Below are 22,383 nucleotides of genomic sequence, written 5' to 3' on the forward strand. Positions count from 1 at the left end.
CCGTACTCGTGAAAATGTGACATACAATTGTCCATGACCAAACACAGGCTTTGGTAAATAAATACCCACACGGTCAAGTGTTTGACCCTGTGATAGTAATAGTAGGTGTTTGCCAAGTTGTTAGGAAGGCGGGTAGCACAGTAATGACGTCCATGCATATGGTGCTTTCATCAGGTTTCTTCACTGTGTTAAGTATACTACACATGTGTGTTCATGTGGTAAAATTACCTCACGAAAAAGAGTTTGAGCCCTCAACTCGTACATTTAGCCTTTACTACCCCTTCCACGGGGGGAAGGGGGGGGATGATGGAAGTTAACTGACTTCACTATTATAATTTTTTTGTCAAATAATGTCAATATACCAAATTTCAGGTCAATTGGATGAGCCCTTTCTGAGAAAATAGTTTTTTCCACACACACACACTAACACACGCCGCTAGGCTTATATATATTAGATAGCATGTCAGATACTTTCAGCACCAACACAGAAGGTAGCTTTACTATGTCCGACAATCAGACACTGCAGGATTATGTTGCTAACTAAATGTGTATTTTGCAGTATGTATGCATGTACTCAAGCAAATATGCAGTATAGAATTTTATAAAGTGTCGATGAAATGATAACAGATCACAGAAAAAACTACCCCTGTCTTAATGAACATACACCTAAAATCAAAAGGATAAAAACATATATGTGAAAAAAAATACAAAAATACAAAAAGCAGAGCAATTAAGACTCAAGAACCAGGGTATTGTCAAATGACACGGCTGCGTGAAACGTGTAATACAGAGTAATTTGTTTGTTTTTTTAAATAATTTTTGTACTCACTTGCCACTTTTTTCCTTGCACATTATATTTCTGGATATAAGTCTATGTAATTAATTATTACAGAGTCATCGACTTTGCTTCTTTGATTTCTTTTTTTTTGCATAAAGTGAAACAATTCAAGTCATTATGAGCTATAGTTAATATACTTTTAAAATAATAAAGATAAATCATTATTTAATGTACTAACCCGAAGCATAGTTTTCACATATTCAGAAAATACCGCCCAGTAAAGCTTGTTTCCCCGAAACGTGCGTTGCATGAAGAAGGCACCAGACATGCGGAGCAGCTCACCAACAATTTTCATACTCATGAAGTCTACAGTACATAAGAAAAATGAGAATCTGTCCATGTACAAGCCAAAATGTTTCATTATATAGATTGGGAATTCTCTTATATTTCAGCTATATTAATGCATACCGTTATGTAAGTAGTGCCTCAATTATTCAGCTGAGTTTGTCTATAATTGTAGACGATTTATTTTACTATAATAAATCATCAATATTCACTCAACTCTAGTCAATCCAAGTAGCAGCATGTAAACAGAATAAAAAACAAGTAAGCAAAACACTTATACTGCCCAAACACACTGCAATATATCAAGCTATACCAAGCAACTGATAATTAAAAACTAAATGGATTTGATCACTATTGGGAAATACAGTTGGAAAATGCCCACCATCAGCCAGTGATTGTGGTCATCGAACAATAGCCCCAGTTATACCAGCAGTACCATGTGCCCATATTTCAAATCTGGATTTAAGAGAAGGGTTCGACGAGTTTGAATTTGGAGATGAAAGGTGCTCTGACCACTGAAATGACCTTCCCTAACTAAGGACCAAATTGAGACATTTGAGCTACCTCACATAGAGTCAGCAAAGAAGAGGTACTGCAGATCAGCGTGAAGTTCTGGTGCCCACTTTTCCATACACTTTGCTACACCGCCAATGGCAAAATACGATAATTCTTTACCAGTTATAGAAAACACAGATTGCAGGAGACCATACTTCCTTTTGTAAGTGCGGTCCTTGAAAAACTCCAGGAAGGGCACATGAACAACTCTTTAAATACCGGATGCTTGATATAATTAAGGTTTATAACGAGTGGGAGTATTATTACATCTGCCATCTACTCCACACAATATTACTATTTAAACGTCCCTAGGTGCATACAAGCTTAACTATTTTCCGCCCTGCAATAGGGATGTAGAAACACTATTAATCCCTATTAAGAATTAGGAATTAAGGAGGTTATTCATTGGTTTATTGCACAGTTAGAAGCATTCCTGTCATTTATATTGTATCAATAAAGATAGCTATATCAGCAGTGACGTGCTTTAGCAGTGGTTAGCTTCTAATTTTAACAGTACAAGAAATTATAGGATTGATACATTTAATTCATGTTTTTAATATTTTGCTAATAAATTTATTCATTTGCTTTTTAGAATTTAAGTGAAATAAATATTTATGGTTTTGGACTCATAACAATTATTTTTATACATATTGGAGAGATTGAATTCATGAACTCCTCATTATTGTTAGGAACTCCTTCAGTCAGCACGACAAAACCCGGAGTCTGCTCCGAAGTCTGGCGTTCGCTGGAGCCCCTAGTGGTGGGGACAGACTTGGCTGCAGACGAACGGAGGGTCGTGTAATGTGAACTGACTGGGGAGAACCCTGAGGTAGCGAAGTAGTACAGCAGTGTGAGATCCAAGCAAAGGTCAAGGGCCGGCAGCAGGCAGCGATACCAGATAACGAGCCAAGGTCAGGGGTCACAGGCAATACAACGAGGTCCAGAAACAAGCCAGGGGTCATACACGGGAAATCCAAACTAGAGGTACAGCACAGGAGCAGGGAAACAGGAACAGGAGCCTAGCTACACAGGAAGCTATAACTTGCAGTGAGGCTCAGTCCTCACTGCCTTAAGTAGTAAGAGGAACCAATAGGAGCAGAGTGCAGCGAGACTCCTCCCATAGTGCAGAATATCATCCCCGGGCATGCTCAGTTGGATTAGTGGGATATTTTCTAAGTTCCTGAGCATGCTCACTATGCAATTCCTCTCCTGCATGCTCAGTGCAGCTGGGTGTTCCTCTTCACAAGACAGCTGCCGCTGATCACTACACTCACTGGCTCATAAAAACCATTGCCAGTTCATATATCTTAGTGTGTTACTTTTTTCTGCGCGCAAGCGCCCGGCTGTAGGACAGCTGGCCGGGCGCTGCGGCAGACGAGGCAGAGCGTCCTGGTTGTTGCCTAGGCAACCGGGACGCGCAGGGCGGAAGTGACGTCCCGGTCGTCAAGGAGACGGCCCGGGCGTCTGGGAGAACCGGAAGTGAGCCGCGGCGGCCCGTCGGGGAGCCGCGGCTCGTAACAATTATACACATTTATTTATCTTTTCTCTGTCAGGTTTTAAGAAAGACTCTTCAGTCACTTTGAGGTTCAAGAACCAGACAGATGGCCACTGTGTCCAAAAGCCCCTTGGCAATGGAATGTAAGGCCAATGGGAATGTGTAGCAGGAAGATCCTGTTTGAAGGAAGCTCCAAGAAGGTAATAATGATGAACACCTATGGGTCAGATTCAGAAGGCAACCAGGTTAGTAAAGAGTCAGGTTTGCTGCCAAAGCTCACCAGAATGTCAGACGATTTTGCCTCTCTGGGAGAATGTCATTAGGCTCTTTTTGAGATCCAGGAAATTGCCTAATGCCATCAACAATGATTCAGATCCTCTTAAGAGACTCATTGTGTAATTGTGTTTACCCGATATCATCAAACATAGTGGAGCCGCTGCTGGACAGGTGGAGACTGGATTAGGAACTATATGAAGAGCACCTGCTGCCGCTTTAAGGATACTCCATGCAACCTGGAAGAACTCAGTGTCTTGGTTGGCTAGGAATTACAGTCCAGCTGTACTGACTGAAGAATTGGTGTGCTACAGAAAATGTCTATAAAGCAAGTCTTCTTCCTTCTTCTGGAAACTCTGCAGGTCTGTGTGTCCACCAAAAGCAGAGTGACTGAAGCAGTACAGCTGTCTTGCTGGCAGTATCAAGAGAGAAACCTCAGCAGCATAGCGGCCAGCCTGTATAGGAGACCTCTGGGATGGCTGATAGAACACCGGTATAGTGTTTCATTTATATCCCTTGTGTGATATATGCCCCATTTACAATTATGTGACTTTGGTAACCATTTGCTATAACTGCTGTTGGATTTTATATTCATAAACGTAATGCATATTTTACCCAGATAACTGCCTGGGAGTGTAAATATATTCCCACGTCCACGGAACTGAAGCAAATAGATAGAGGGTGTCCCAATATCATGACAATCATCAATATGAACAATATTGAAGAGTCCACAGCTACAGGACTAGTAAGTTCTTTGCCCATCCTGTTATGCGACTAGAAGGGGACAGACTTTTCAGAGGGGAGTATTGTGACAAGAGTGGGGTATCAATAAAGGGTAGGATCACTTGGGACCCCAATCTCCCTGAATAATGCCAGAAGCAATTCCCCATTGGTTCTTAAATCCAAACAAGGCCACATGGTTACATTTGTTATTGTTTTCCTGCAAATATGTGGAATTGCTTTAAGAAACAGCAATGGCTATGCTAAGGTAAGCATTATTATCCTGAACTTCCAATGACTGTTCTGGGAGGCATTGACCGCTACCACCTGAAGTACATGTTCACTAACAGCTGGGCACCGTGAACAGGAAGCGCCGTCCTGTCAGGTATACGATTATCTCTGAAAAGACACCCATGGGTTACACTTACTTTTGGTGATTATACCATATTATATTATACTATATTTTGTTGTACGAGATCCAGTGCTATTGTTCCAGATTGTTATCTCCAAACTCAGAGCCATTAACAGCAGGTGTATGGTCTCTGTCCAGCCCGAAAAAATAAAGGGATAGCATCTGGGTTTGCCACAAAACCATAACCCCTCCCAACTCCCAGAACACACTGTCGTGGGAAAAGGCGCTTCCATTAAAAGGGACCCTAGGGATTTGAGGTGGACAAGCTCAGTGGGGTCACAGCTCCCACTGGACTGGTCAGGTGCTCCACAAGAAAGCTATTATCTTTAGGACTTTGCCAGTTAAAACTACAATCTTGTGTGCCTGCCAAAAGCAGCATGGCCCCGCCGTACTTGCAGAGTGAGACTATCCTCTGGACTGTGACAGGGAGGATCACCCTAGGGTTAGCTTGTCCATTGTGGGGTGCAAAATGGACATAATTTACGAATGAAAGGCAATATATAAAATAGTGTATTTACTCCCATGTGCTGAGCCACATGCACCTTAAGATTCATGCAGGTTGCCACCAGTAATGCATGTGCCCATGCAGGTTTACCCCAGGCACATGTAACAGAACACTTACATTCCACTTGAACCCATGGTTTTATCCATTTGCATTATGTGCCAGAACAACAAAGACAGCACCGATCAGCAACAGCGATAGTCTCCACCGTATATATGCCCGTGTGTCAGTCTGCATTGGTTTGCAATTGTGCGAACACGCCATTACTGTACTCAGTCTATGTTAGAATGTCCTAATCCCGCACACTCCGGGTGTACGCTGGCGTAGGTGGAAGAATCAGAACTCTTTCTGGGCATGCGCGGATTTAACACAAGGTAAGCTAACATAACTCTGAGTTGAGTTGTTTTTCCTGTTTTGGTAATATTATACTTTACCAGTGTAGCTATTCTTTTCCTTAGATGTGCTATAGCCATTCTGAGATTTTGTTAAACAAAATATAATTTACTTAAAAGTTATTTGCAAAAGTGATAATCGCTCCCACTATTAACAGTACCAGGTAAGGTTTAGGCTGCCAGATAAGCCCAACAGAGCTGCTTGAGATTTGGATAAACTTTACCAGGTATGCTAAATATGCTCAGAATAGTAGGGGCAGTTTCTTGGCCTATTTGGTGAGACCTGAAACCACAAATGTGTCTTTTCCTGCGATAGTGGGTAACAAGTCTGAATTTGGAAAATTGCTGCCGTCATTCATAACAAATATAATAAAATGTATGTCTCAAAAGTTCAATACACACTGGAGGAATGGAACTGCACTAACCAAGCATTCTTCTGACTGCAGCGATTACCTTAGAAGAGGTGGATCTAGCAATCACATTCTTTCCTAATGGGAAGGCACTGTGTGTGGATAGGCTGCAGATTGTTTTGTATAAGAAGCACAGGCTATGCTATGTCTTCAGGCTCTTGGAAAATTCATTCAACTGCAGATGTAGGTTCAAGAAGCCCAGCAAGGATCCCTTCTATCCTGACTCACATAGGCCTATATCTTTGTTGTCCCCGAACATCATGATATTAGCTACGGTTCTGGGCTTTAACAAGCTTGTAGCCAACATTATCCAACTATATCAGAAGGTTTTTATGCTGGGTAAATCTATGACTAAATAAATCAACATTGACAGTTCAAATAGAATGAAGATATTTTATTGAGTACCTCAAGGTTTTCTCCAAATCACCCTAACCAGATCCAGGATATGTAATCACTCTTTGTCACTAGCTGGCTGTGGGAAAGAGATGGAAGTATAATCTCATGCTTGATATACAAGTTAGTAACTACCTTCAGTAGAAATAAAAAAGGGCCTACAACACTTATTTGTGTAGATGTTCAGAAAAGGCTCCTTACACCATAGGGGAACTCCCCAACTGGAAGACAACGTGACTGCTACAAAAGAAATACAACTTCTGTGTGAGCCACTAGATGGAGATATCTTGCAAAGGCTCAAATGAAGACAACATTAGGGAATTAAGGACAATGTTCAGATCCCAACTTGCCAAGAGAGGCTTGATACTATTAATAACATTATTGCAAGGGATCTTAAAATTACTAGTACCACTTCAAAAGTTCTTCACCTATAGTAGCCCCTTTCCAAGGAATGTGATGTGCTCCACAGTGTAACGGAATTGATGGGATACTTGCCCAACTCTAGATTAGCGCTGGCTGGCCTGTGGTGCACAGTCTAACGAACCCCCCAGTGTTCACCAAGAACCGCCGCAAGGCGGGATGGGCTTAGCTGCGGAGGCTCGCAGGTCGCGTTCCACAGGTCGACCCCTAGAGGTAGGGCTGAGGGAGATATTCGAGGTCAAGTAACCAGAGTCTGGTACGCAGGTATAACAGACACTCGTGGTCAGGTAAGCCAGGTCTGGTACACAGGTGAAACAGCAGATACTCATGGTCAGATAAGCCGGGGTCTGGTACAGAGGTAAGACAGCGGATACTGGTGGTCAGGTAAGCCAGGTCTGGTACACAGGGATTAGAGAGCAGGTAATGGTTAACAAAACAGGACTGGTACACAGGAGGACTAGAGAGGCACAGTACACAGGAACAGAGTAAGGAACGCTAAAGTTGCTCTGATGCTGCCCAAGCGTCAGAGCGAGGTTTAAATAGATAGAGGATTTGAATTTCATGCCACGCCGCGCGATCATGTGACTTCACCCGATACCTGGAAGTGAGCCGGTTCTGCAGCGATCGCGGTGCTGGAATGGGAAGAGGTAAGTGTAACACACAGTACAACTGCAAGGATACGAGTAAGTCCAAAATAAAAGGCCAAAGATCAAGGCACGCTAAGTACAAAGGACAAGCTGAGGTTATGGCTGGCTGCATTCAATAGAATAAATCTGTACTACAGGCTGAATTCAGGGCTGGCAGAGTTTAGTGCAAAATCTGGTCAACAGGCCAAGGTCAAGGAAGAACAAGGTTAATAGCAAATCAAGAAACAGGGGCAAGAGAAATCAGCAAAATCCAATAGACAAACTAGGTCATAACAAGAAGTCAAATCAGGTCAGAATTTCAAACAGCACACTAGCTCGAGCAGAAACTATGACCAGCAAAGGTAATCAACAGAAATGGGTTTTTATAGCAAGAGGGGCTAATGAGGACAGACCAACCCAATTAGTTGCACTTAGTGCAGCAACTTCTAATGAACAATTTGCTAGGCAGCTTTTGCAGAATATTCAAGGTAGCGAGACTGTCAGGGTACCAGGGTTTTAGGGAAGGAGCCCACTTAGGTAACCCTGGTATCTAGGGTTCTAAATCACAAAGGCAAAGATATATGATACAATAGTAACTTTATTACAGTAGACAAACACACTGTAACCAGGGCCGGATTAAGGGAATGGAGGCCCCTGGGCTAAGGGCGCCTCCATTCCCCCGTGAGGCCCCCATTGTGAGCCGCCTGCCGCCCCAGTCCCCCGTGAGGGCCCCCCCCCCAAAGCGCTTACCTGTCAGTTCAGTCCTTTGTCCCCGGCGTGCTGTAAGCTCCTTACTGAGGAGATCTCGCGAGAGTTCACTCGCGAGATCTCCTCAGTAAGCAGAGTACTGAGCGCCGGGGACGGAGGACTGGACTGAGAGTGCTCAGCAGCATTGATCGGGCTGGGGGCGCCCCCGCCCCCGGACCGATCAATAATGCTGCTGCAGACTTTGAAGGGCCCCCTGGATGCCCGAGGCCCCTGGGCTATAGCCCAGTTAGACCTCGGGTTAATCCGGCCATGACTGTAACCAATGGCAAAATAGAAAAACTATGTAAAACAAAACACCCAGAATATTACCAAGTTTCAATAACAAAACGATAGCATTTCGGAGCTAGTTTAAAGGCAACCAATATAGCTTTAATAGGGAATACGTTCTGCCTCAATGAGATGGTAGATAATAGTTCTCAGTCTGCGATCTGGTCTAACTTTAGATCCGGTTGGAGACCGGACTACAAAGCCAGACTTTCCCACAGTTGGATTAACCTTGTGGTCAAACAAGATGCTATTGGTTCATAAATTCTTAGAGACTGGAGATGAGAATGAGGAAAAAGTAATCCCCATGTGGGTTTCCCCCCCTGCTCGTCTGGTGCCTAGGAGTCTGACGCAGTTCCAGGGAAAAAAAAATTAGTCTCAAACCAGTTGCTAATTGACTTAAAACAGGGAGGCTCTCTTACTTAACCAGGATTAACTCCTTCCATGCTTTTGTGCGTGTAAAGGGATTTATATAGTCCAGACTTCCTGTTTGTAAGAGGGTAGTGGTCTTGGTCAGGAAGCCGTACATCCACCATGTTGTAATCTGATATGATGTACAGATGAATACATGTAACCCAACTGGCTTTATTTAAGAATAATGTGGGTAAACTAAAGTTCATCTTGATAGGTTTTCATCCAGTCACATTGTGAAAGAAATTAAGACTAATGAATTAAAAGCATCCAATTTGCAATTTAACAGTTAACACTGTGGGCACGTTACTGTAAAACGTAATATGGCCTGTGCACTATTACGGTAATATGTTAGTACGGTAATTTCACCGCCAGCAGAAATCTGTGCTAAATTTACCGTATTAACGGTAAAAGACTTAGCGCAGCGTTGTGCCAGGGGGAATTAAATTCCCCCTAAGTGTTTCAAATGACAGATGGGGAAAATGATGCCTCCCAGACCCACATCTAGTCTCAGAGAGAGCAACGCCCTTGTTACAGCCATCTTGAATAAAGTAAAGAATATGTGAAATTCTGGAAGTAGGCTCAATCCGTTTTTGTCTTCACAAAAGATTGACCGCCTCCAATTCTATTCTAAAGAGAGGAAGAATTTTGTTTCCTAGCTTGAAAATCCACATCCATCAATTTGTCAGAGTCCCATTCATTCAGCAGCGTCTGGACAATCTCCATTCCATCAAAAGGCATCCAGATTGGGATGAAGACTTATCCCTCGGTAAAGAAGATCTAGCCAAGGTTGTTTCAGGAGCATTCCCTAAGCTCCTGTAAACTTTGGGCATTAGGCCATAGCAGGAGACCCGCTATGACATCCACTGTTTCTTGCCTTACTTCCCCTAGGGTGCAGAAAATGAGAGGAAACAGAGGGAACACATATCCCAGCTGTAAGTTCCATGGTGCTGACAGTGCATCTACTCCTGCCACCTGGTGTACATGCTACCATAAAATCTATTTTGTGAAGATTGAGCTTATGAACCAGTAACGGAAAAACATCTTTGTGCATAACCCATTCACCAGGATGGGTTTAACATGTGCTAAGATAATTGGGTACACTGTTGTTCTTGCCTGCCACGTGAAGCACAGACAAGGACATCAAATTGTCTACTGCCCCTGAAATGACTGTAAACACATCCAACATCGTGGCCCAACCTTGTACCGCCTTTTCTGGTTATGAAAGTAACTATGGTCCGATTGTCAGAAAAGATCCTGAGATTTTTGTGTCTTAAAACAGGCTGAAAATGCTCCCTCATATCTCTCACATCCAATTGCGTTTTAATATTCCCTCAAAACACTTTTACCAGTTTCTACAATTACATCATTTTCATAGTGTTGTCAAAGACAGCCTTTCATCCCGCCCTCTCTCTACTTTTGAATCCCTCTGCTTACGTCAATCTTCAACAAAAGGTCTAATTTCCACTCTTTATCACCAGCTTGCTTCTTCCACCTCGAATCTTAGAGTCCCACATGAATTAGCCTGGGAGCGGGACCTTGGGGAAGAGTTATTAGATGAGGAATGGTCCGAGATATACGAGAAAGCTGCCTCCAGTTCTCTACGTGTTAGAATTAAAGAGAACATCTATAAGGTGCTATACCGTTGGCACTATGTGCCCTCGCGTCTCCGTGGAATCCTGCCCGACTCATCTGATCGGTGTTGTCGGGGATGCTCCCACGAGGGCATTATTCCTCCATATATGGTGGACATGCCCAAAGCTGTCAAGTTTCTGGATTGAGTTCAAAAGACTGATTCACTTAATTCTTCAGGTGGACATTCCCTTGGGAGTCTAAATTTTTTCTTCTCCCCATAGGGGCTCCCGCGGCATCCAGTCATCAGAATAAATTAATTAGGCACATTCTCTCAGCAGCTACTTGCCAAATAGCGTCAGACTGGCGACTGCAATCCCCTCCTTTATTGCAGTCCATAATCAATAGAGTTTGGCAGACCCAACGGATGGAATACATGATCAATATTATCCGCAACTCCTCGCGAGCCTTGACAAAGGTCTGGGATCCATGGCTATCCTTTTTTCAAGTGTACCCACCCTTTACATAACTCGGTATTACTACTTCCTTCCCTTTCAGAGCATTTCTCTTCTTTCACACTGGACCTAGTAACTTCTCACCCTCACCCATTTTTTTTCCCTATTCCTTTTCTCTTTCCTCCTCTTTTCTTCTCTCTGTATGAAAACATTGGGTCACTCACTCTCCTTATATTTAATTATTTGGTTGACTTGTTGAACTCCATGTTCTGCGCTGGTCGTAGACCGTTTGATTGTCTTGATATCTTCAATATGTGGATTCACTCTGTCAGCTGTAATCTTTTGTTTATGTGACTTTGCAAAAATATATATATATATATTTTTTTATAAAAGGCTGAAATTGCATACTACACTGTCCTTATCTTGAGAATATTTACATGTAGCAGACTCACTCTTGGAAGCCATGTGCCCTGCACCAGTTCTGTAAACAGATGAGCACCCATCTGTGGAGCTGGATAATGTTGTGGGCTCATCCATTCTGGTTCAAACAGAGGAATGATGTTTCAACCAGGAAAAGCTTTGAAAAAAAAGTCAGTACATCTTCGGGCCAACGTAACAGGAGAAATAACTTCTGTTTCTAGCAAACTCAGTGGACTGTTTCAGAATACCCTCCTTTACACTGAGAACAATGTAGACTACGACAAAAATATTTCCTCTGGGTACAGAGTGAAACTCGATCTTGAGTGGTGAGCATGCACAATTCTGCATACATTACAATCATCTCCCCCACCGGTAGAGATCTATTGAGCTGCATTTGAAACTGTCCCCCTCCTGAAAGGAGGAACCAGTTGTTTGGGAGCATTATGAATTCTCAGACCTAGAAATGCTTATTTGAAGTGCTGCCTAGGAAAAAAAACAAAACACACCTAGTTCTCTGGTCTTGCGTCAAGTGATGAAACTCCCCTATCCCCCCAGAGATCTTTTTAATCTTGGAATCAAGCTTACCATGGAAAAGAAAAGGGACTTAAAAAAGAAGCATTATCAAACCATTCTTTTATTGTGGGTCCACCACCCAAGGCTCTCCAGGTGATAACAGCTGAAGTACAATGGTGAACCGCCCAGGAAGAACTTACAGACCTTGTAGAGAGTGTGCCCGGAGATTATCTGGCACAGGTTTCCCAGCCCCACTATAAGCCTGACGGATAACAGCCGTGATCCATCTAGCGATAGTCACTTTAGAAGCTGGCCAGCCTCTCTTGTGAGCCTCATAGAAAATCAAAACATCCTCAGTCTTGCGCACCTTTTAAGAACTTTTCCCATAAATGCGCAAGGCTCGGACAACATCGAGATAACAAATAGAATTATCGTTATCTGAAGACGTAGATTCAATCAGGGCAGTAATGACAATGTCCTGATTGAGATGAAATCTAGACACGACATTAGGAAGGAAAGAGGGCTTGGTTCGAAGAACTGCCTTGTCTTCATGAAAAACAAGAAGAGGAGACTTGCAAGATAAAGCAGCAAGCTCTGAAACTTTGTGTGCCGTAGAAATGGCCAAAAGGAAAACCATTTTCCAGGTTAAAAATTTGAATTCCACTATATTCAAAGGGTGGATGCTGTAAAGCATTCAACACCAAATTCAAATCCCATGGTGGTACCGGAAGAACATAGGGAGGTTGTACATGGAGTACTCCCTGAATGAAAGTTTGCACATCAGGTATGACAGCAAATTTTCATTGAAAGACCGAAAGAGCTGACACCTGACCCTTAAGAGAACTAAGATGCAAACCTGCATCCAACCCGTCCTACAAGAACCTAAGTAACCTGGCCAAATGAAAAGAAGAAGTAGGATATCCCTTCCTTTCACATCAGCCAATATATGTCTTCCAGATTCGATGATAGATTTTTGCAGAAGCTGGTGTCCGAGCCCAAAGTATGGTTTGCACCACTCGTTCAGAAAAACCCATAGCTCTTAGGATCATGGCTTCAACAGCCATGCCGTTAAAGCCAGACGTTGTAAACCTAGATGACAAAAGGGACCTTGAGTTAATAGGTCTGGGTGTAGCGGCAACCACCACGACCGAGCTCCTGCCATGGTGCCAATCCGGCGCTATCAGAAGAACTGGAACACCCTCTCTCTTTACCTTTTTTAACACCCTTGAAAGCATGGCTACCGGTGGGAAAAGGTACACTAAGCGGTGGTACACTAAGTGGTAGCTTCAAGGGACAGACATGGCGTCTACCTCGACAGCCATAGGATCTCTCGCACGGGAGCAGAAGAGGGGGAACCTTGTGGTTCAACTGGGATGCCATCATGTCGACATATGGCTGACCCTACCATTGCACCAACTGACGAAACACCTCCGGATGGCCTGCTATGGAAATCTTCCCAATTTTCTATTTCGGGAATAAAGATGGCCATGAGCGCCGGAACGTGAACCTCGGCCCACTGAAATATCTTGCGTGTCTTCCGCATGGCCAAGGGACTCTTGGTGCCACCCTGATGATTGAGGTATGCCACATTGTCTGACTGAATCTTCACTGTCCTTCACTGCAGCAAGTGTTGTGGGCTTATAAGAGCATGAAACACTGCTCGCAGTTCCAAGACATTGATTGGAAGCTTGGATTCTTTCCGAGTCCAAAGACCCTGAAACCGAGGGTGAAGATAGACGGCCCCCCAACCTCCAAGGCTGTGTCGAAGTCGTATAATTGGATGAACGAAAGTATATTGGTTAATATTGTTTTATTGGTCGATTGCACGCTACACGTGGCATACTGCGATCGCACGGTAAAATACGCACACACACACTCGCATTACAACATTTAGTTATTTATATAATTCATATTGAATCTATTCTACAGTGATTTATGAGCAGATAGTATTTAGTTTATTATTAGTTTATATATTATGATTAGATGTACACCTCAGTGTTATTTAAGGTTCAGGTTAAAGGAAATGTGTCATGTCTGATATCATATTAATCCCCTTTACATCAGCAGCTGTCCGGTGCATTCGGCAAAGAGATCGCACATTGCATACTCTAGTTATTGATGTTAGGGAATAAACCTTTAATATGATGCTGACTATAAAATGCTAATAGACTAGTTGTAACAGGAGTCTTGGCGGGAACGAAGGAGCACATCCCCTGGAGAGATAACCCCCACCTTTGGATTCTTTAGTTTGAACTAGCCTATGACCTGTTTACCCTGGACCCACCCGAAGTCTAGACCTATAGAAGCAAGCCACGTCATCTGCATTGTTCACTCTGTAACACTGAATGTATATATATCATAGCTGCGGTCCCACTAGTTTCAGTCTTCTCTGACCACAGTATTCAAGGGTGAACTACTGTTCACTGGTACCCGTGGGAGCACAGCGGTATGTATGTATCTTTTGGTATTGGCTGTACTGTACTGTATTATCTTATAATCAAATATTGAACTGTTAACTTTTTACATCTGCTAAAATAAATTACTTTGTGCGTTGGAAGCACAATACAATCGCTTGGGCAATGCTTATTTGAAAACGATAGAATTACTTTAATAGCTGGCATCCGTTGTGATCAAAGTCCAATTCCAAATTGAGAATTTGCATCCCCTGGCGAGATTCTGTTTGTGTAACCACCAAAGAAGCGACTGACGCGTCTGCGGAGACAGGCGGAATACCTGGCCCGCCAGATTCAGATGGGATTGTTCCATTGCGACAGAAGTTGTGACTGGAACTATTGAGCATGAAACTGCGCAAACTGGACTGCCTCGAAATTCGATACCATCTTGCCCAGAACTCTCATGGCGAAATATACCGAAGGCCTCCTTGTCGCCAACAGAGATTTCACCATCTTCTGCAAGGCTAGAATCTTGTCCTGGGGTAAGAACACCCGTCATTGTCGGGTGTCGAATAAAAAACCCAAAAAGATCATTCGCTGGGATGTGATCAACTTGGACTACTTGAAGTTGAGAATCCAACCGTAAGACTCTAGAGTCTGGATTACTACTTGGATATGCGATTGAAGCACCACTGGAGAATGTGCCTTTAAAAGACGATAATCCAGGTAAGGGATAATTCCCTTGGACCTTAGCAAAGCATCCATGACCGCCATGATCTTGGTGAAGATATGTGGGGCTGTGGCCAGACCAAAGAGAAGAGCCTGAATTTGGAAGTGCTCTGATCGAACCGCAAACCTCAAAAAGGACCGATGACCGTTCCAGATAGGCACATGGAGATAGCCATCTTTGATGTCTATAGCCACCAAAAGTTCTTCTTGTTCCATGCCGTGAATGACTGAGTGCAAAGACTCCATCTTCAACCTGGGCACTCTGACCTGGGTGTTCAATGATTTCAGATTCAGAATTGGTCTGAAAGAGCCGTCTGGTTTTGGCACGAGAAAAAGGTTGGAATAAAAACCGAACCCTTTTCGAGAATCTGGTACCAGAATAATCACTCCGGAAGAAAGGAGGGATTGAATCGCTTCTCGTATAGCCAATCGGTTTCGTGGACAAGTGGGAAGCCCTGCGGAAAAGAACCGTCTGGGAGGAGAACAGAGCAGATCGATCACCCCCCCCCCGAGCTTAGACATCGGTGGTAGGCCCCTCCTCCCTTTTCCTTGACAACTTCGCTGCCTGGCTGACCCACTACCTTTCCTCTGACCTTCCCTCCATCATACTTGGTGACTTTAATATCCCTATTGACAACTGTTCTGATCCCGCCACCATCAAACTTCTCGCCCTTTCCTCCTCCCTAGGCCTTACTCAGTGGACCTCTTCCCCCACCCACTGTCTTAGTCACTCCCCTGAACTTGTCTCCTCTCATCTCTGTGATCTCTCTGACTTCAACTCTCCCTTCCCACTATCTGACCACCACCTCCTCTCCTTCACTCTGTCCTCCTCCCCTGCTCCTGCCTCGCCCAAAGCCACCCTCACTAGACGTAACCTGGATGCTATTGACCCCACCTCCTTCTCCTCTTCTCTCGAAACTCTCCTTTCACCCCTTCCCTCCCTGACCTGTCCCGACCAGGCCTCGTCTCTCTACAATCACTCCCTCACCACTGCCCTGGATGCTGTTGCCCCGGCCTCCTCTATCCGCCGACGGCGCATTATTCCCCAACCCTGACACTCAAAACTCACCCGCTTCCTCCAAAGATGCTCTCGCACTGCTGAACGCCTCTGGAGGAAGTCTAGCTCCCTGGCAGACTTCCTCCACTTTAAATTTTAAATTCATACTCTCTTCTTTCTCCTCTGCCCTCTCCCTCGCTAAACAATCCTTCTTTAAGTCCCTCATTTCTTCTCAGTCCTCCAATCCCCGCCGCCTCTTTGTCATCTTCAGCTCCCTCCTCTCCCCCGCCTCCCCCCTCTGTCCTGCCTTCCCTCTCCGCTTCTGACTTCGCCACTTTCTTCTCTTCCAAGATCAGACTGAACATCTCCTCCTCTTCTCCCGCCACCCTCATCGCTTCACCTCCCCCCATCAACCAACTCTGGTGTTCCTTCAGCCCTACAAGCGGTGAAGTTCGCTCCCTTATTCTTTCCTCTCCACCCTCTACCTGCCCTCTCGATCCCATCCCCTCCCACCTCCTTCGCTCTCTCTCTCCAACGGCCTGCTCTTACCTAGCACACCTTTTCAACCTATCACTCTCCTCTGGTGTAGTACCCTCCTCTTTTAAACACGCTCTGATCTCTCCTATCCTCAAAAAACCCAGTCTTGACCCCACCTCTCTTGCTAATTATCGCCCTCTCTCTCTTCTCCCTTATGCCTCCAAATTACTTGAGCGGATTGTCTGCAGCCGCCTAACCAGGCACCTCACGGACAATTCCCTCCTCGACCCTCTCCAATCTGGCTACCGCCCCCTCCATTCTACCGAAACTGCCCTGGCCAAGGTTACTAATGATCTCTGATCAGCCAAATCCAAGGGTCACTTCTCCGTACTCATCCTCCTTGACCTCTCTGCAGCCTTTGATACCGTGGACCACCCCCTCCTGCTGCAAACTCTTCTCTCTCTCTGCCTCTCTGGTTCTGTCCATGCCTGGTTCGCCTCATACCTTGCTAATCGTTCCTTCTCTGTATCCACGTCTGGTTCTTCCTCCTCCCCCTACCCTCTCCCCGTAGGAGTCCCGCAGGGCTCTGTTCTTGGCCCTCTACTCTTTTCCCTCTACACTTCCTCCCTTGGTGCTCTCATCTCCTCCTTTGGTCTTCAGTATCACCTTTATGCTGACGACATTCAACTCTATAGCTCCTCTCCTGATCTTTCCTCCACCCTCCTCGCTCGGGTATCGGACTGCCTCTCCGCCATCTCCTCCTGGATGTCCAAGCGTTTTCTCAAAATCAATATCTTTAAAACTGAACTCATTGTCTTTCCTCCACCCAGACTCCCATCCCACCATGACCTCTCTATTGTCGTCAATAACACCACCATCTCCTCTGTCACCCAACTTCGCTGCCTGGGTGTCACCCTCGACTCCTCTCTCTCTTTTGCCCCCCACATTCACTCCCTTGCCCAAGCCTGTCGCTTCCAACTACGCAACATCGCCCGCATCCGTCCTTTTCTCTCTCAGGATGCCACCAAAACTATCATCCACGCACTCATCATCTCCCGCCTCGATTATTGTAACCTCCTCCTCACTGGCCTCCCCCACTCCCGTCTCTCCCCCCTCCGCTCTATACTCAATGCGGCTGCAAGACTCATCTTCCTCTCACGCCGCTCCTCCTCTGCCTTCCCTCTCTGCCTTGCCTTACACTGGCTCCCCTTCCCCTACAGAATCCTTTTCAAACTCCTCACCACCACTTACAAGGCTCTCTCCAACTCTACTGCCCCTTATATCTCTAACCTACTCTCCATTCACACTCCTGCCCGCTCCCGGCGCTCGGCCAACGACCGCCGCCTCTCCTCCACTCTTATCACCTCTGCACACTCCAGAATCCAAAGACTTTTCCTGTGCAGCCCCCCTTCTCTGGAATGACCTCCCTCGTTCCATACGTCTCTCTCCTACTCTGTGCTCCTTCAAACGTGCACTCAAAACTCACCTCTTTCTCAAAGCCTACCAACCATCTACTTAACCCCCATCTCTTCCCTTTTGCTCGTCCTCCCTTCTCTCCTCTTGCCTCAACTGGCTCCTCTTGCCTCAACTGGCTCCTCTTGTGCCTGGTCTGTTTACCCTCCCTTAGGATGAAAGCTCGTATGAGCAGGGCCCCCTCCCCTCCTGTCTCCATACCTGTTCTTCCGCTCCGTCTTTACTGCATATGACTGGCCGGAGCTTCTGAAGTATTGGTACTTTTTGTTCATTGTTCTGTATGGTTTCACCCTGTATAGTCTACTGTTAGTACTGTGTGCGGCGCTGCGGATACCTTGTGGTGCCTAACAAATAAATGATAATATTAATAATAGACTGAAACCACCGATCCCTGAACAAGAGAAGACGGGCTCCCACCACCGACGACAGGGGAGGTACAAAATTCCCGTCATGCGGACTGCTTGTCTGCAGGCTTCGCTGCTGGAGGTTGAGCAGCCCACCCTGCAAACTTCCCCTGGGGGCTGATGCCTGGCCTCTAGAAGACTGGCCCGAGGAATAATGACCACAAAACATTCTTGAGGAATGAAAGGACTGTAATCTGGACATTCTTTGTTTGGGAGAATTAACAGGGAGAAAAGTGCTCTTTCCTCCTGTTGCTTGATTGATAACGGAGTCAAGCTGAGGTCCAAACAAAACACCCCCAGAAAAAGCTATGGTCTCATGAGCCTTTTTAGACTCCACATCAGCCCCCCAGGACTTAAGCCAGAGAGTCCGACAAGCCAAAACTGCAGAGGCAGAAATACGTGCCCCAATAAGTCCTACGCCCATAGCTGCCTCTCCTAAATTATCTGTCGATCCCTGAATTTGCGCCACTAATGGAATCAGTTCAGAGGACGGACGGCCTGCCAAAAAACCTTCAGACAGCTGTTCTGACCAGCGTTCTACAGATTTGTTAACCCATGCACATGCCAAGGCATGCATCAAAGAGGCACCTGCTGCCACGAAAATGAACTTAAGGGCGGCCTCAACCTTATAGGCTGTACTATCCATAAGAGTGGCTGCGTTAGGAAGAGGAATAGTAGTTACCTTGGCTAACCTTGCAACAGCAGCATCCACACGTGGAGGCGTCTCCCATTTAGCAAGAACATCAGGAGGAAAAGGATAATATGACTGCAGTCAGCGAGATACTTGGAACTTCCTATCTGGGGAAGCCCAAGGCTCTGACAACAAATCTTCCAATTGGGAAGAAGCCGGGAAAGAGAAAGATTTTTTTTCCGTCGCGCAAAAAGGGAAGCCTCTGCAGCGTCAGGAACTTCTTCCTCAGGAATATCAAGTACCTGCCGCACAGCTTGAATTAATTCCTCCACACTGACGAACAGAATGAACCTCCTCCACCACCGAAGGACCATCTATGTCAGAATCCCCCGCTAATTCACCCTCCTCCTGGGAACAACAGTCAGAATCTGACTCATTTCCCTGAAGGGGTGCCGCAACCCTCTTGCGCTTATGTGATGAAGACGGTGCAGCAGAATGAAACATCCTCTCTAAAGAGGAAGACACCGAAACCAAACCCTGTGCAGTGGATGCAAGTCCCTGTACCCAAGCTAGTTCTACAGACTCCAGCCGGGGTAGAAACAGTCAAACCCTGACTTAGCGAACCAGAACTCATGTCATTCGCTACAGTGGAAGCGGAATAAGAAGATGAAGCGGCCACAGCCTGTGACCGCACCAACTGAGCAAGTTCAGCCACCGTATTGGAGAGAGACCGAGCCCAAGCGGGGTCTGCCGTATCTGAACAAGCAGCTGCTGTATTACAGGGTATGCTAAGGGCCGGCAGGCTGCGCACAGAGCCTGCGGTCCTGACTGACCAGATGGAAACTTAACGTGACAGACAACACAGGTGAAACTCAACATAGATGTAATACCAGCCTTACCACGCATAGATTTTCCCCATACATGTTAAAAAATGGGACAAAACACACACAACACAGTGTAATAACAAAACACAATATAGATGACAAGCAGTGCACAAAGCTGAACAGAAATTGAGCCTGCAATACAGCCAATAAAGCCCCACAGAGTAAAAGTGAGTAAAAGTCTGCTGGCTGTCAGAACAGGACGACGGACACAGTCTGCGCCGACTGTGACCTGCTCCTAGGAGGGCATGAGAACATTGGGAGAGGGGGGCTGGCAAAAGAGGCACCTCCGATCCCCCCCCTCCAGACAGCGCACAGCAGTCCATGCTGTGCGCGGCTACTGTAATTCTTTGTTACCTGTCTCCCGGCTAACTGCAGGCTTTTTTAAGATCTGCCAGACACGGGGGGAGTAAATACACTTAACTCCCGACACTCCACAACAGCAGCAGACAGCCGGGGAGAGCAGCGCGCAGTAACTGACAGCCGCCTACGTGGCTCCGTGAGCCACCGGCTGTCAGGACCAGGAGACACAAGTCTCTGATTAACATAAAATAAAAAATAAAAACAGAATTGGGCTACTACTCAGCCGAAACACAGCCCGTTCGCCGGGCACTTAAACCAAACTGAGGCTTACAGAAAGTGGGGTATAGAGGGGGAGGAGCTAGGGCTTAGCTTAGTTAAAGTGCCAGTTTGTCCTGTCCCTACTCTATACCCAATGTCCCCGGTGTCCCCCAAAGGAAGATAGAGAAATAGCACCAGGGAAAAGGAAGAGCTACACTACATACCATCTAGGGTTGTTAACTTTTATCCTGTCTCTACTCAGCTAAATAGGGAGTTAACCCATTCCTGTAGGCTGCAATAGAGTTGAAAAGGAAAATATATAGATCCAAGCCATGAGCTACCCAATGAATTAGGCCATTCATGTTCCAAAGCAAAGTGGAGGTTGTGCCATTTCTTGTATATATCTATGCAGATGGAACGGTATAGAGGAGGAGCTAGAAATCTCACAAGGATTTGGGTGCAATTGAAAAGTTGGGAGAGGCTTGACCTTTTTCAAGGGAGCTAATCAGTGTAATCTTTGGGACTTGAGTCTCTCCCCTGTCCTACTCTGGTTGTCAGGAAAATGAAAAATGAGACATTCACCAAGTTCCCTGCCTCCTGCGGTTGATAAAGTAGGGATTTCAACAGCATAAAAAAAAAAGTTAAAATGACTGCAGTAAAACACACATCCTTTACCTGCGTAAAACACCAAAACCTGGAAATAATTTCTAAGGAAAATGATTTTAATGAGAAGCAATTTCTTTAGACAACAAATTTCCTATGTAGACGCTATTTAGAAAAATGGTGTTTATCAACACAGGGCACAACCTAACACAAAATCTGATATCATGAGAAAATACTCGCTACTACAGTCTACTGTGAAAAAATGCATTATGTGAACCCATTTGAAAACCTGACTGGCAATGATGGAAAATGTGCTTCAATCAAGGTGGAAACTTGTTTTTGTCAGTTTCGTAAGTAAAATACTTGCCCATTCCAGCAGCAATGACGGGAAGTGCCAGGTCATAAGTGTACAATATGTATGACATCATCAGGAAGTCAATGTAGCTCCGATGACTTGGGAGTAGAACGACTGGATGTTCTTGTATAGCTTGAGCCAACTACCAGTATACAGAAAAATAAAAACATGCAATAATGTTTATACTATCTAATGATCTAATGAGCTTAACATAAACCTTCAAAAAGAAATCAGATAACATTTTTATCTTGAGTATATTTTAATTAACCCTGTATTTACATCACGGTAACATGTAATAAAAACCCCAATAAATAAAGTTTTTTTTTTATACAAAAGTAGAATAATTTTATAAAGTTCGAAATGTAATCCATAATAGAACAATCTCCGATTTTAAGTACTATGCACCTTAGCTGCGGCCGTACTTCTTTTCTCACTTAAATTACTACACCACTCGAGTTATAATTACAGCGTATTATATAACATGTTATTTGGCACTCAATTGTGACGTTAAGCATACATGGGTACAATCATTACTCATGTATTCTCTTATGGAAGAAACATATAACGCTCACCAAATGCCTAGAAATTATTTTTAACCTAGTGCCTTGTAGCGCTTACCCTCTGTATGCCCTCCTCATTGACACAAACTTTTTGGAAAAGCCTTTTGAAGATCTTGCTCAAGGTGAGAGCAAACATTCGAATAGCTGCGAGATTTAAATTTTGGCCCATTTCACCTAGGATCTCAGTGGCCTGGTCCTGAATAACATCAGTGGATTCTCCAGATTCCAAACTAATCTGCAGAAAAAGCATACAAGGCAAAGTTAACAATACAAATAGTAGCAAAAAGCAGAACATCAATATACACAACAGACATTTCTTTGCTCCTATGACATATTCACCAAGGCCTGCCACAATTGTACAGACAACATACACTATTTAAATACCTGCATTTGCGCAGGTATAATGAAACCGAGCAACCTCCAAATTCCTTTTTGTGCATTGAGATGAACTGTGAATTAATTATATATATGTGTGTGTATGTGCGTACGTCCAAATGGGGCAGGGCCTGAGATGTGTTCCCTGTACAGGTCTGCAGAATTAGTGGGGCGATATAAATAAACAGATGAAGATGATTATTATACCTGCGCTAATGCA

General features: G+C 44.8%; 1 protein-coding gene across 1 annotated transcript in view; it reads right to left on the bottom strand.

Moving 5' to 3' along the window:
- Positions 1-22,383, bottom strand: part of GNPAT (glyceronephosphate O-acyltransferase) — a 70,956-nt gene that overhangs the window by 36,604 nt on the left and 11,969 nt on the right. The window contains exons 3-5 of the mRNA XM_075203467.1: positions 21,847-22,023; positions 21,241-21,370; positions 1,017-1,144 (exon numbers count right to left, since the gene is read on the bottom strand). Coding sequence (XP_075059568.1) covers positions 1,017-1,144; positions 21,241-21,370; positions 21,847-22,023 — 435 coding nt within the window. The remainder of the gene's footprint in view (positions 1-1,016; positions 1,145-21,240; positions 21,371-21,846; positions 22,024-22,383) is intronic.

The sequence above is a fragment of the Mixophyes fleayi genome, chromosome 3, assembly GCF_038048845.1.
Source record: "Mixophyes fleayi isolate aMixFle1 chromosome 3, aMixFle1.hap1, whole genome shotgun sequence".
Classification (NCBI taxonomy): Eukaryota; Metazoa; Chordata; class Amphibia; order Anura; family Limnodynastidae; genus Mixophyes; species Mixophyes fleayi.